The sequence below is a fragment of the Pollicipes pollicipes genome, unplaced genomic scaffold, assembly GCF_011947565.3.
Source record: "Pollicipes pollicipes isolate AB1234 unplaced genomic scaffold, Ppol_2.1 Scaffold_4295;HRSCAF=5057_pilon_pilon_pilon, whole genome shotgun sequence".
Classification (NCBI taxonomy): Eukaryota; Metazoa; Arthropoda; class Thecostraca; order Pollicipedomorpha; family Pollicipedidae; genus Pollicipes; species Pollicipes pollicipes.
In genome coordinates this window covers 2,371,047-2,384,945 of record NW_023596461.1, presented here as the reverse complement: position 1 = coordinate 2,384,945, position 13,899 = coordinate 2,371,047, and the positions used below count along the sequence as shown (strand labels likewise).

Genomic DNA, 13,899 nt, shown 5'->3' with positions numbered 1-13,899 from the left:
CAGCGCAGATCCCGCGCTACTGGACATTATACCAAGGAAAGATGCGATCACCATGCCGAGGCATGGTGATTGCATCCTCTCGATGCTTTCTGTGCGTAGCCAGGGAGCACGTTTGGTGATGGAGAGGATAACCCTGCATTTCTGATCATTTGTGCCGAATTGTTTTTAATACACCACTGGACGCCCAAATGCCAGGTTTCCCCAGTAGGCGTTTGTCAGCCCAAGCTTTTCCGAAGTGGAAGTGTCGATGCTCCGACGTTCCCGCGGAAAATGCTCTCATGTTGAGTTTAGATGCCTACACAACGCAACGTACAATTTTCTTACAATATACTGATCGTACCATTTGTCCCTGGCACTAGCGCAGCATTGAGGTGTGACATGAGCACAACGTGGAGACCTCCCCTCGACTTTTCCAGCTATCTGCCGACCGCACTGCGAGAATGGCGGCAGATGCGTGGCCTTCAACCTCTGCCAGTGTCCGAAACAATGGCGCGGACCCTCCTGCCAGTGGTGTGAGTACAGCAGGGGGGAGCAGCGGTGTGAGTACGGGAGAGTGGTGCAGTGATGTGAATACGGGAGGGTGGTGCAGTGGTGGAGTGAGGGAGAGTGGCGCAGTAGTGTAAATACGGGAGAGTGGTACCTTCAAGCCACCAACCCTAGTCCGCCGCTCACCATCACAGTAGCAGCAGCAGCATCGCAAACCGCTAAAAATCGGCGCCCATGTTTACATCATGACAACATATAATTATTTTAAGCGTGCTGATATCTAGCCTTTCGAACACGTTCATTCCTTTGATAAATATTGACGCTGGGCTGGTGCGTAATCCGGGTCAGAGTGGTGGTCTGGGCACCGCGGCGTGACGTCCGACGACGCAGGCCTTCCAGATGTTTTCAATGTGAAACTGGCCAGGAGATACGTACCTGACCTTGGCAATCATGGCAACTCAGCCAATGATGAGCTCACCACTCACGAACAGCAGCAAACAACTAACTGGCTCTGATAATGAGACCCATGGAGTCAGAACAGGGTGTGTTGGTTGATCGACTTGTAACAGCTATATAGCACAAGCTCTGAAGCAGCCGCAGACACACACCGCACACAACGTACGACCGCCACCGTCGATTCCACGCCCCGCCTCACCTGTTCGTGGCCGCAGCGGAGGACAACTGCGACCCGAATACGCAGCTGTCGTTCAACGGCGCCTACAACTGCACGGGCCGCGGCGACCAGTTCGGCTGTCAGCTGAGATGTGCCGACGGCCTGAGGTTCAGCTCGCCGCCGGCCGACATCTACCAGTGCGACTACAGCACCGGCCAGTACCACCCCACGCCCATCCCGCAGTGCGAGCACGGTGAGCACCGAGCCCATCCTACAGTGTGGGCTTGGTGAGCAGGGCCGCAGGGAGCGCTGGGCGAGCGGGGGGGGGGGGGGGGGGGGGGAGAAGTGAGCGTGTGGACGAGGAAGGCAGGCGATGGGCGGCGAAAAGCGAAGGAACGAGAGATAGTGTGGGGAAAGTATGGCATGGCTGCACACCATGAAACGTATGACACTCGAAATCCTTCATATTTCACATAAATACTTTAACATCGGTCAAATGAATGTCATGACGGTCCGTTTTTGAGCCTACATGGCATGTTTTCATAGAAAGACGCTCCACCCTCCCGGTCGGAGCTCTGGATGCATACCATACATACTTAATATATATATATATATATATATATATATATATAGTATATATATAGTTTATATATATATAATATATATAGTATATATATAGTATATATATAGTATATATAGTATATATATATATAGTTTATATATATATAATATATATAGTATATATATAGTATATATATATAGTATATATATAGTATATATATATATATATATATATATATATATATATATATATATGCGCGCGCGCGCGCGCGCGCGCGTGTGTGTGTGTGTGTGTGTGTGTGTGTGTGTGTGTGTGTGTGTGTGTGTGTGTGTGTGTGTGTGTACGCGCTCGGCCCCGAGCCAGCTGTGCCAGCCCTGCCTGACTGCTGACTGCTCCGCCGCAGAGTACGAGGTGATCGCGCCGACCCCGGCCACGTTCCTGCCTCCGCCCGTGGCGCCGGAGCCGCGCCAGTGCGCCTTATGGGCCGGCAAACACGTCAAGACGTTCGACGGCCTTGTCTACAGGTGGGAAGCCACTAGCTGGCGACCGGACGGCTCGGCGTCACGGCGAGCAGGGTCTGAGGCGGTGTTCTGTGCCGGTACTATCTTGCTCGCGCTGGCAAATCGGAATGGTACTTGAACGGTTGACGGGAATGGGCGGACCACCTGTTGTGTCGATCTTCAGGACGGTATTTTGTGGCCCACACAGACTATTTCTACCGCTACTATATTTCGCTCTTCCCACCAATGCATGACACTCTTGCCCCCGTCGAAACTTTCCCGCAACTGCCAAGGCGAGGCGTCCTCGCTGGTGCAGCAGCTGACTGTTGGCCGCCGGGCGCCGGCAGCTTCACCGGAGGCTGCGCGTTCACGGCGGTGTGGGACAGCGTGACGTCGCTGTTCCGGGTGGCAGTGGTCCGCTCCTGCGAACGACCCGACTGCGGCTGGAACCTGGAGCTCACCATCGACCGGGCCGTGCTGGCCGTCTCGGCCGGCGACGATGGCAGCCTCGTCGCCACCGTAGTAGGGACCGGGAGAGGGAAGGGGGCGCCGGGGCATTCTGGGCCAGACGGCTCGCGGCTGGCCCAAACCGCGAGAGTTCGGGCCAAATCAGAGACCCGTGCGCAACGCCACAGGTCTCTGTGGCTGCTCAGGTTTCGTTTGTTAAGTGTCGCGTTGCCACCGTGCTGGATGATAGCGATTTATCTTGCCAGCATGATGTGGACACGGTCGATGAAAGGATCGTATATTTGGCACAAATACCGCCGACCATGCAGTTTGATAAGAAAATAGACGCAGTTGGCTGGACTTGGCAATTTCTCGTGTTTATAAAGTCGGTAGCATTCAAAGGCTGACACTCAAAATTTGTGACTGAGACTCTGTTTCCGTGTGTTTTGAGCAGAAAAGCGGGTACACTGCTGCTAGAACGCTGCAGCTTCCCGCCGAAGAGGAGGGGCTGGTGGTGGAACAGGAGAACAGCAGGCTGGTCATCATCAGGGCCGCTGTCGTCGGCATAACCGTGCACTTCTCCAAGGTACAAATTACGCCGGACTCGGCAAATAAGGCGGGCATAGCACGTGTGTATGTGTCACCCGATCTTGTGTCTCCGGGATACCTGCTGGTGACATGGTGTTGACGCTCGCCAGTAGGATTCCAGATGACCTGGGTTAAACTCACACCCAACATCCTCCACAGGGGCATGAGCTGACTAGGCCTGCGTTCATATGACCTGAGCTGGGCGAATATGACCTGAATTAGGCTAACATCACCTTAGCTGCCCTGACATGTCCCAGGCTGATCTCAAACGAGCCGAGTGACTTTATTTGACCTGACGTCACCCTACATGAACAGACATGGCCTGGCCTGAGCTGATTCGAGCCTGTTGGCACGGCCTGGGCCCACCTAATTCTGCTTGTCGCGCCAGCCATGTTCTGACCTGACCTGACCTGGCCCGATCGCAGGACGCGCTGGTGGTGTTCGCCCAGCCGTCGGCGTGGGCCAGGCTGAGCGGGCTCTGCGGTACTCTGGATGGCTCCGCCCAGAATGACCTGCTTCCGGAGGGACTGCGTGCCACGCTGCAGGAGAACTTGGTTGATGGTGAGCACCGTCCCACACACGCTCGGCAGAAAATACAGGGTGGTCAGAGACGAGCCGAGGCTGTAAACACAATGCGCTGCCAAAATTATACTCCCAAAATGTGTAGTTGTGTGTTTGGTAGACGTTATCTTCAACTTATTGTCTTTGTCTTCACCTAGTGTTGAAATGTATTGCATGCAATGTCTGGTTCAGTTCTAATTTCAGGTGTTGATCAGGCGTCCGAGGATACACGACTGTCACTTGGTTGTCAAGCATTCCGTCATGACTGACCTGTTGTCGGCCTTCATTATCAGACCCTTTATCCACACCTTCGCGCTCCACCCCTTCCCGATGACCCGACTCACGAGAGCCACGACTCACGGCCCGACTCGAGTCACGGGAGTCGCGACTCACAGTCCGACTCGTCGGCAGGCTTGTGTGCGGCGGGCGCCATCAACACGGATCTGCGATGCAGTCGGCAGCAACAGGAGCACGCCAGGGCCGCCTGCAACGGCGCCCTCATGCGCGACACCTTCATACCGTGCCGGGAGGTGCGTGACCCGGGCCAGGGCGGCCCGAGTGTCGGGTGTCGGCTAGGATGTCGGCGCCCTTTTTGGGTGCCGACATCGTTTGCTACGAGGGGGTCGGTTTGGCCGGGAAGGACCGCTCATTCCGCGGCGAGCTTCTCAGGTGTTGGTCTTCCCAAATGCTGAGATACAAGACCTGAAATTTTGATCAAAGAATTCGATTAGACCTTGGATCGGGTTTTAGAAACCATTCGCCTTTCTGAATAACCGCATATTTTGTTTAGTTGAAGGGTGTGCAGAGCACTCTCGCCCCTGTCCGGCGCTGAGCCATGCTCATTGACAAGTCGGCTGCCGTCCCCAGTCCGTGGACGTCAGCTCGTTCATCGCCGCCTGCGTGGCCGACTTCTGCTACACGCTGGGTCAAACAGGCGACCCGGTCGGCGCGCCGTACGCAAGCGACGGCGCCGGAAGCGAGGCCAACGCAGCCGTCTGCGCCACAACTGCCGCCTACGCGGCTGAGTGCGAACGGCGCACGTCTCGTTCGTTCAGCTGGCGCTCCGAGGAGTTCTGCCGTGAGTAGCTGGCGCTCAGAGGAGTTCTGCCGTGAGCAGCTAGCGCTCAGAGGAGTTCTGCCGTGAGCAGCTGGCGCTTAGAGGAGTTCTGCCGCGAGTGTTTGCTCTACGCGGCTCCGCGCTACCTACTGTATTTATTAGAGCGAATTTCAGCGCTGAAAACAAAAACATATTTGTCATCTGCCCGCTGCCCAATGCGCAATAGCTTCCACGTAACAGCAGCAAAATTATGAACTGCTTGTTCCGCACGGTCTTCAAACTCTCATCTGATATTTGTTTTATTTTCAAAATTAGACAAATCTCATCACAAACACATATATCTAAGTAAATGAACAAAAAAGAGCTGCGTACTAAATGTGAGGAAAAATTCCTTTCCTCAAGTTCATCAATGTCCTGAGAAAACGACCGCGCCAAGTCGTGTACAGCCTCACAAACGCGTTCGAGTTGTGAATGAAGAAGAGCGGCCAAGCTTCGCCACGCCGCTGCAGAGTTCTCCGCAGACCAACGAAGTCCGGAGCATATTTTGAGGCATACGTCAAAACAGACACGGCCTGTGCATGCTTGGCGCCGACGACGACCAGCACCGTGACAGCGCAGGGCTTCCGTCTGCCCAGGAATGTCAACAGACTGTCCTGCTCGACGGAGGCAGCCGGTCACACCCTCGCGGGCCGCCTGCCGCTCAGTAAACAGCTGATAGCGGGCTGGCGCGTGCGCCATGTTCGCCGAACTCTGACGTGCCGCTATCGCCGCCGCCGCTAATGGGGGCCGGCCTGCCGAGAAGGCAGCCGGCTCCGCAGAGGAATGTTGGGGCTCGCGAGATTTTCGCCATGCACGTTAGGCAGCCGGTCCTTGCCCCCCCCCCCCACGTCCCTGGCCCATATACGTGTCCACAAAATGCTTAGCTGTATAAACCCAAGAGCTCACGCGTGATAATGACACTGGCGTGCTTCCCGACATGAATGGAGACAACTTGAAGGGTAGGTTACCCGTCCGAGTCCTTTTTTGCCGTCAGCACGTACCAGATAATCATTGCGGTGCAACTGTTGACAGCTGTTTACAAATATGATTTCTGTGCACGATCCGATCATTGGTTGGCCTGGGTCTGGCGCAGCCTAACGAGCTGGAATTGGCCAGTGCCGCAGTCTGAGGGTCATATGTAGACACATCTTGGAATTTATCATGTTTTGGTGAAGGTGCCCTGAAAATCGCCCTGGAGAATAATGATCTGGTCTGTCTTGATTCGTGGCGCAGCTGCGTCAAGCCTAACTCTGGCTTGGTCCCTACAAGGGCCTGATCTGACACGCAGCGCTGTCGCGTCCGGACTGGTTTGACTTCAGTCCGTGCGGCTGACCTGTCATTGACCTCACCTGACCTGACCCGCAGCGCTGTCTTGTCCGGCCGGACTGGTGTTTAGCCCGTGTGGCGTGCGCCCGTCGAACCGGTGCGGCCCCGTAGTGAGCGACTCCTGGGAGTGTGAAGAGGGCTGCACCTGCCCAACCGGCCTGCTCATGGATGGAGACCAGTGTGTCGACCCTGCCCAGTGTTCGTGCATGCACAACGGAGTCCGCCATTTGGCTGGAAGCTCGATCACGCAGGACTGCAATGGCTGGTACGAACTCGAATAAGTCTGGCTGTCGGCGGTAGATTGTACTCACCACTGCGCTGTGCACTTGTCTCGCCAATGAATGGAGTACAAGCCGGTTGAAAACAGTTTTTGCAACCGGATCTAACCTGTTTCTATGACCAGCTGAGTGCATAGCGTTCGCCAACTGACACAGAGGCCAATGCTCCGAACTCGCCCTCGCAAACCCAGCTCTTACTCCACCGGCGCTCACGAGCTTTCCGTTTGGTGGCAGCACGTGCACGGCGGGTGAGTGGACGTGCACGGAGGCCGTCTGCGCCTCCAAGTGCGTAGTGGCCGGAGATCCGCACTACCTGACCTTCGACGGCGTGCGCTTCGACTACCAGGTAATACAGGACTATTCATCTTCGTGGAGGAAACTCGGGCCCTGCTGCACCTTGCTGACCTCTTTTGTATTTCACGACTTTTACACGGACGGCCACGAGAAAAGTGCATTAAAGTGAAGGTGTCGCTGAAACCTATTCTAATGAAGTGGCTGAACGCATTGACAGCATCTCATGGTCTAAGAAAGTACATGACAGATACGTGCTCCAGTCGATCGCCGTTTTAACTTCACACCTAGCTATCATGAAACTAATGGGGCTCGTCATTCTTTTTCAGGGTAAATGCTCCTACTATCTGTTGCTGGCTAAAGACTACAGTGTCCAGGCAGAGAACGTTCCTTGCTCTGGAGCGATCTCAGAGGTCAGTACGCATATACAATTTGTGGGAACTGAATGACCAGATAAATCCTTGAGCACTCGAACCGCTAAGCTCAAATAAATATTAACTTAACCTACTGATAACGTTTAGCTACTGAAGTGTTTCGAATGCAATTATGCTTACGGTTGACGTGCACATTGACCTCAGGTTGCGAACAGGGCCTCCGGCTGTGAACGCGACAGTGCCCATTTATAGGCATAGGAACGATGTCCACAAAAGGACACTGCCGTGGCGTTGAATGCTAGTGGCCGAGGTCGTGTGCTCTCCCGTTCTCACTTCTGTACGGGAATCGTTCCGTTCTCCAGCAAACTGTCCCTTCTGCACGGCCCTGAGTAAACGGTCCGAGACCGAAAACAAACCTATCCAAACCGCCGTTCGCCCAGCGACAAAAATTCCGCCGCCACAGAAAATGAACTACCACCCGTCAACACTGGCCGGCCAGCCGTCCTGCACGCGCTCAGTGCGGATCGAGTACCAGGGCCTGACGGTGGACCTGAAGCAGGGCCTGAAGGTGAAGGTCAATGGAGAGACCCCGCCGCTCGTGCCCTGGTGGGTGGACGGCATCTACATCAAGTACGCCTCGACCCTGTACCTGTCAGGTGAGCCAACGGCCGGCAGAGCAGTCGTAATGGGATCTCGTGCGGCTGGGGCGGCCGGCGGAGCAGCCGTGAGGGGATCTCGTGCGGCTGGAACGGCCGACGGGATAGCCGTGATGGGATACCGTGCGGCTGGGACGGCCGGCGGGGCAGTCGTAAGGGGATCTCGTGCGACTGGAACGGCTAGCGGGATAGCCGTGATGGGATCTCGTGAGGCTGGAACGGCCGGGAGGATAGCCGTGATGGGAAACCGTGCGGCTGGGACGGCTGGCGGGATAGCCGTGATGGGATCTCGTGCGGCTGGGACGGCCGGGGGGATAGCCGTGATGGGATACCGTGCGGCTGGAACGGCTGGCGGGATAGCCGTGATGGGATCTCGTGCGGCTGGAACGACCGCTTGAGAGGTGCTCCCACCGAGCTGGTTTAGGCCTAGACTAGGTTAGAGGCGAATGTGGAGCTTCGTGTTTGTCATTTGTGGCAGACTGCAGGACATGTTTGCTTGTTCCCCGGAATTGAAGGAATCTGGAATGCAAATTCCGTCATTGAAAAGAACAGCTAGAAGGACATCGAGGGGCGATGGCCCATCAAAGACATATCACACCTTCCTTACGAATGTGCGTCAAAACACTTTGCTGAAACCCCCACTGCAAGCAAAGGCTCAGTTTCCTCAAAGTACAAATAAACCAAATGTGACCATGGCTTCCCGAAGACGTCGAGTTCTTTTGACGTCCTGGCGGTCCAGCAGAACGCAGGCCCAGCTCAGCCTCTGAGCCCAGCTGCAGCAGCAATCCCACCTCAGCCCGGCAGCGTCTGACCCGGTGCTGACCCGACCTGACCACAGTGACGCTCCCCAACGGTGTGGAGGTGTGGTGGGACGGCGAGACGCGCGCCGTCATCCACTCGCCAGGCGAGCTGACCGGCGCCATCGGCGGTCTGTGCGGCAACAACAACGGCAATCAGCGCGATGACTTCAGCACCCCGGAGGGTGACATCGAGACGGTGAGTCTGCCGCCGCCGCCTACGACAGCTGACGCTGTTCGGTGGCCTCCGCACGCCTCACGGACAAATTATACCTGCTGGGAGGCTGTAGCCGGGTGGCTGAGGACATCCAGTTCCGAGCGAGTGGCTTGCGCTCGATTCCCACCCTGGGAAGGTGTCACCTTCCCCGCCTCCCACCGAGCGGTGGCAGGTGAAAATTTCCCACCGAGCGGTTCCACCGAGCCTTAGACCTTAGGGATCCTGAGCTTGAATCAGTAAGACATTAGCCTTTACTCGATCCATGCGCATAGGCGACTGACTGCGGGCACGGCGCCCGGGAAACGCGGGTTCACTAACGCCAATGCCGTTCGCAGAACGTGCTGACATTCGCCTCTCAGTGGCGGGTTGACGAGACATGTGACGACCGGACCGAGGAGACCACGCATCCGTGCCAGGCGCACCCCGAGAAGTACGCTGAGGCCGCCAAATACTGCGACAAGCTCGTCTCTTCACCGGTCTTCCAGGGTCAGTGGCGGCGCGGCTCGCACGAGGCGGCCTGCCGCCAGACGGCCGGCCCGGGTTTCTGATTGACGGTGGCTTAATGCATTTGTTATTTATATGGACTGCTTGTTGTGATGTGGCTTACGTTATATACTCCGTTTTTGATGTCATGGCCGTGACGTGTTATGAAGTAGTTTTCTAGTTAACACGCGCTCGGGTGGAGGGTCAAATTGACCCCTCCCCCGAAGGTTTTTCCAAAATGGTCCTCGAACGGCACGGCCACGCCACGCCAAATTTCGCACAGCTGTAGACAATTAAATAGCGGATCGTTTGACATACAAAATTTAGAAGTACTTTGTAAGGTCGCTGACCTATGGCAGATCAAAGTTAGGCCATGGTTTCAGCGAAGGCAATTTCGAGGGAATCTTTCAATCTGATTCAACAACGGAGTGTTAGACGAAGCCCTACATCTCTGAGATGCTTTCTTAGGCAGCACAACAGTTGAATGAGCAAATTACATTGACCTAAGGTCAGGTATGAAGGTCACACCAAGGTTAAAACCAACCTGTCTTGTTACTCTAGGGCTTGCTGCATGGGATAGTTTCTGGTGCTCATTTCAAATTTATTGATAGCAGGAGCCGCATTATACATCATTCATGGTCTTCTAAGAGGTCAGAATAGGTCATGGACCTAAAATGACCCGATTCAAAATTTTGTTTTAGGAACATACTGTCTAGCGTAATCTTTGTCGCTTAGTCAAATGCAAAACTCAAAGCGATCTTGCATGATTTTGGTCGCCTCGACCTTCAAAAAGTCAACCAAGGCCACTGACCTTAAATGAGCATGTGACCTTTTGTTTAGAAACGGTTATCTAGGTTCTGAGGACATTTTGGAGATCAACCTGGAACTTGTCCTTGTTTGACCTTTTTTGACCGGAAAGTCATGATCTAGGAACCTGAAACTTTGACTTAAGTGAGTTCACGAACAGGTCAACACACCCTGTAAATTTGGTATTGCTAGCTATCTCAGTTCCCGAGATCTTAGGGGGGATCAAGATGACCCCCACCCGAGCGAAGAGTATCTAGCCGGCCACCAGGGCGCATGTTAAGATATACAAACTTTCAGTTGTTGCTGAAAAGCTAGAATTTACTGCGTTCCATTCATGACAGCACCGCATAACGTAATGACATGTGATTTTTGCCTTGAATTTTCGCTGCCTTGATAATTCCTGTTGGTTGCCCAAACGTGCAGATTCTCAGAAATCAATTGAATGTTACATGAAAATATTTTGCTGAAAAACAAAGGCCTCGTCTAACATGTTCCGTAAGCGTAGAAGCCCGTTGATGAGCGCTGACAGTGAGGGATCCGTCACGTCACGTTCGTCACGCCTTGCAGCATGTCACACGGTGGTGGACCCCACGCCGTACGTCAAGAACTGTCAGTACGACATGTGCAGCTGCCGCACTGAACTGAAGGACTGCTACTGCGTGCACCTGGCCGACTACGCCGAAGCCTGCACCGCCAACGACGTCGCCATCGAATGGCGGTCCGAAGTCGGGCTTTGTGGTAAGCACTTCCGACGTCGCGCAGAGGCGTAGGCGCTCTGACGTCACTGGAAATCCGTGTTTTTCGGTGGGCGTTTTGAATCCACCGATAAGCGAGAAGTCAGGCTGGTTATAAATGGTTGGTTTGACGTCAATGAATATTTGAGTTTGGAATAGTGTCATCAATGCTCATACAAAACTGGACACCAATGATCAGGTTACGTGTAACGCGCGTTCTGAGACAGGTCTTGTTAAGTGACCTTCTCCGTCTACACTGTGCAATGTGAATTTGCTACTGCTATTAGCCGACCACAAACTCCCCTGACAGCCCCCCCCCCCCCTCAAATCACTCCGCTCGCTAACCTTCGTGACCTGACCCCCAGGTGTCAACTGTCCATACGGCCAGGAGTACAAGATGTGTGGCGACTCGTGCGCGCACTCCTGCTTTGATCTGGCGACCAACACCGAATGCGAGAAGCGTTGTGTGGAGGGCTGCCAGTGCCCGTCCGGTCTGACCCTGGACAACGAGGGCCGCTGTTCCCCCATCAGCCAGTGTCCCTGCGTGCACAACAACAAGGAGTACAAGCCCGGACACCGGCGCTACGACGGCAAGGGGAGCAGCCTGCAGCTGTGGTGCGCACTCGGTAACGGGGGGCGGGCCAAGGGGAGCAGCCTGCACCTGTGGTGCGTACTCGGTACCGGGGGGCCGGCTGGGGGGCGGGCCAAGGGGAGCAGTCTGCAGCTGTGGTGCGTACTCGGTACCGGGGGCCGGCTGGGGGGCGGGCCAAGGGGAGCAGTCTGCAGCTGTGGTGCGTACTCGGTACCGGGGGGCGGGCCAAGGGGAGCAGCCTGCAGCTGTGGTGCGTACTCGGTACCGGGGGGCCGGCTGGGGGGCGGGCCAAGGGGAGCAGTCTGCAGCTGTGGTGCGTACTCGGTACCGGGGGGCGGGCCAAGGGGAGCAGCCTGCAGCTGTGGTGCGTACTCGGTACCGGGGGGCCGGCTGGGGGGCGGGCCAAGGGGAGCAGTCTGCAGCTGTGGTGCGTACTCGGTACCGGGGGGCGGGCCAAGGGGAGCAGCCTGCAGCTGTGGTGCGTACTCGGTACCGGGGGGCCGGCTGGGGGGCGGGCCAAGGGGAGCAGTCTGCAGCTGTGGTGCGTACTCGGTACCGGGGGGCGGGCCAAGGGGAGCAGCCTGCAGCTGTGGTGCGTACTCGGTACCGGGGGGCCGGCTGGGGGGCGGGCCAAGGGGAGCAGTCTGCAGCTGTGGTGCGTACTCGGTACCGGGGGCCGGCTGGGGGGGCGGGCCAAGGGGAGCAGTCTGCAGCTGTGGTGCGTACTCGGCACCGGAGGGCCCACTGGGGGGGGGGGGGGGGGGGGAGCGGGCCAAGAGGAGCAATCTCGGAGGAGCTTCGGAATCGCATGATCTGTTTTGCGCTATCGCACTGTTCGTGTGTGTTTGTGTGTGTGTGTGTGTGTGTGTGTGTGTGTGTGTGTGTGTGTGTGTGTGTGTGTGTGTGTGTGTGTGTGTGTGTGTGTGTGTGTGTGTGTGTGTGTGTGTGTGTGTGTGTGTGTGTGTGTGTGTGTGTGTGTGTGTGTGTGTGTTTCGCTCACGCTTGGTGATAGTGCGTCTTGACTTTGTGCGAGTCCACGACGCAATGATGAGCCATGATCCACGAGCGTTATTCGATGTCACTCGAGTCATATTGAAAAGAGTGGGGAGAACGACGAGCGTGAGTAAGATGAACAAAAGTAAAAGGGGCTGCAAGCAGCGCGTAGGTCGGTGCTGAAACGCTTCTTACCTTGCTTCTCTGTCACCAGTGAGTGTGTGAACGCACACTGGGATTGTGAGCTGGCCAAGACCGAGCCGTTCAGGGAGGACCCGGCCAGCAAGTGTGACGCCTCCAAGCACATGGTGTTCCAGGACTGCCTGCCGCAACACCCGCTCACGTGCAGGGTAAATCACCGAAAGAGTGCCGTTTCAGAACAACAAAATCATTAAAAATAGCATCACACCATGCTGCGTTATGGGGGCTGCGTAACTGCTGAACGGCACCGAAATGAGGCACGTGACACATGAAGGGTTATTTAGCAGAACAATATTGCAATCATTCGGTCGCATTTTGATGCGCAGTGCTATATCGGACTGTAAACACAAGTCGGACAGGACCCAAGAGCACTGGGAAGCAGTGTTATACCGGACTGTAAGCACATGTCGGACAGGACCTAAGAGCACTGAGAAGGTCGCAATTCAGACGACCTTCCAACTGTCTGCCCTTAAAGATGCAATCTATCTACCCTCCACGTGTTAGAGGAGTGTTACACATGCCTCTGGCACCGGCGTCGGTAGAGAAGTGTTACACGTGTCTCTGGCACCGGCGTCGGTAGAGGAGTATTACACATTCCTTTGGCACCGGCGTCGGTAGAGGAGTGTTACACATGTCCCTAGCACCGGGGTCGGTACACGTCGAATAGGAACTGCCTTGTCTTTCACCCGGACCAGGGCAAGAACACCGCTCTAGTACTGCGCCTGTTGCCTCGGGGACGCGTCAGTGAGTCTCAGCCCAGGCGGGGTGACGCAGTTCACCTCAGCAGCTACACACGTTTACGCACATCCCAAGCACGGCCTCAGGTCAGTGACCTGAGACCGCCGCTGGAAACAGGTGTTTGAGCGCCGTCTGCTGCCGACAGAGCCGCAACACGCCGCGACCCGAGAGCTCCAAGTCGCTGCCGTATGCCTGCGAGCCGGGCTGCGTGTGCGAGGATGGCCTCCTGCTGGACACCGGCTCGGGCGCGTGCGTGACGGCCGAGCAGTGCCCGTGCCACCACGGCGGCGGCGCGTTCGCTCACGGCCAGAACGTCTCCACCGAGTGCCGCTCCTGGTGAGGCCGGCGTACCAGCGGCGCCCGGGATGGACCGACTGCAGCCGGGAAAGGGACCGACTAAAGCCGGGGAACGGACCGACTGTGACCGGAGACGCAACCGACTGCAGCCGGGAAAGGGACCAACTGCAGCCGGGGAAGGGACGGACTGCAGCCGGGGAAGGGACCAACCGCAGCCGGGGAAGGGAACGACTGCAGCCGGGGAAGGGACCGACTGCAGTCC

The 13,899-nt window shown here is 56.1% G+C and overlaps 1 protein-coding gene across 1 annotated transcript in view; it reads left to right on the top strand.

The window, feature by feature from the left end:
• Hml (hemolectin) overlaps positions 1–13,899 on the top strand; it is a 61,581-nt gene that overhangs the window by 5,585 nt on the left and 42,097 nt on the right. The window contains exons 6-23 of the mRNA XM_037219436.1: positions 417–512; positions 1,158–1,352; positions 2,065–2,185; positions 2,509–2,683; positions 3,063–3,194; positions 3,622–3,757; positions 4,169–4,287; positions 4,625–4,835; positions 6,219–6,444; positions 6,692–6,803; positions 7,078–7,161; positions 7,586–7,778; positions 8,617–8,774; positions 9,128–9,278; positions 10,650–10,820; positions 11,182–11,431; positions 12,616–12,751; positions 13,486–13,676. Coding sequence (XP_037075331.1) covers positions 417–512; positions 1,158–1,352; positions 2,065–2,185; positions 2,509–2,683; positions 3,063–3,194; positions 3,622–3,757; positions 4,169–4,287; positions 4,625–4,835; positions 6,219–6,444; positions 6,692–6,803; positions 7,078–7,161; positions 7,586–7,778; positions 8,617–8,774; positions 9,128–9,278; positions 10,650–10,820; positions 11,182–11,431; positions 12,616–12,751; positions 13,486–13,676 — 2,857 coding nt within the window. The remainder of the gene's footprint in view (positions 1–416; positions 513–1,157; positions 1,353–2,064; positions 2,186–2,508; positions 2,684–3,062; positions 3,195–3,621; positions 3,758–4,168; positions 4,288–4,624; positions 4,836–6,218; positions 6,445–6,691; positions 6,804–7,077; positions 7,162–7,585; positions 7,779–8,616; positions 8,775–9,127; positions 9,279–10,649; positions 10,821–11,181; positions 11,432–12,615; positions 12,752–13,485; positions 13,677–13,899) is intronic.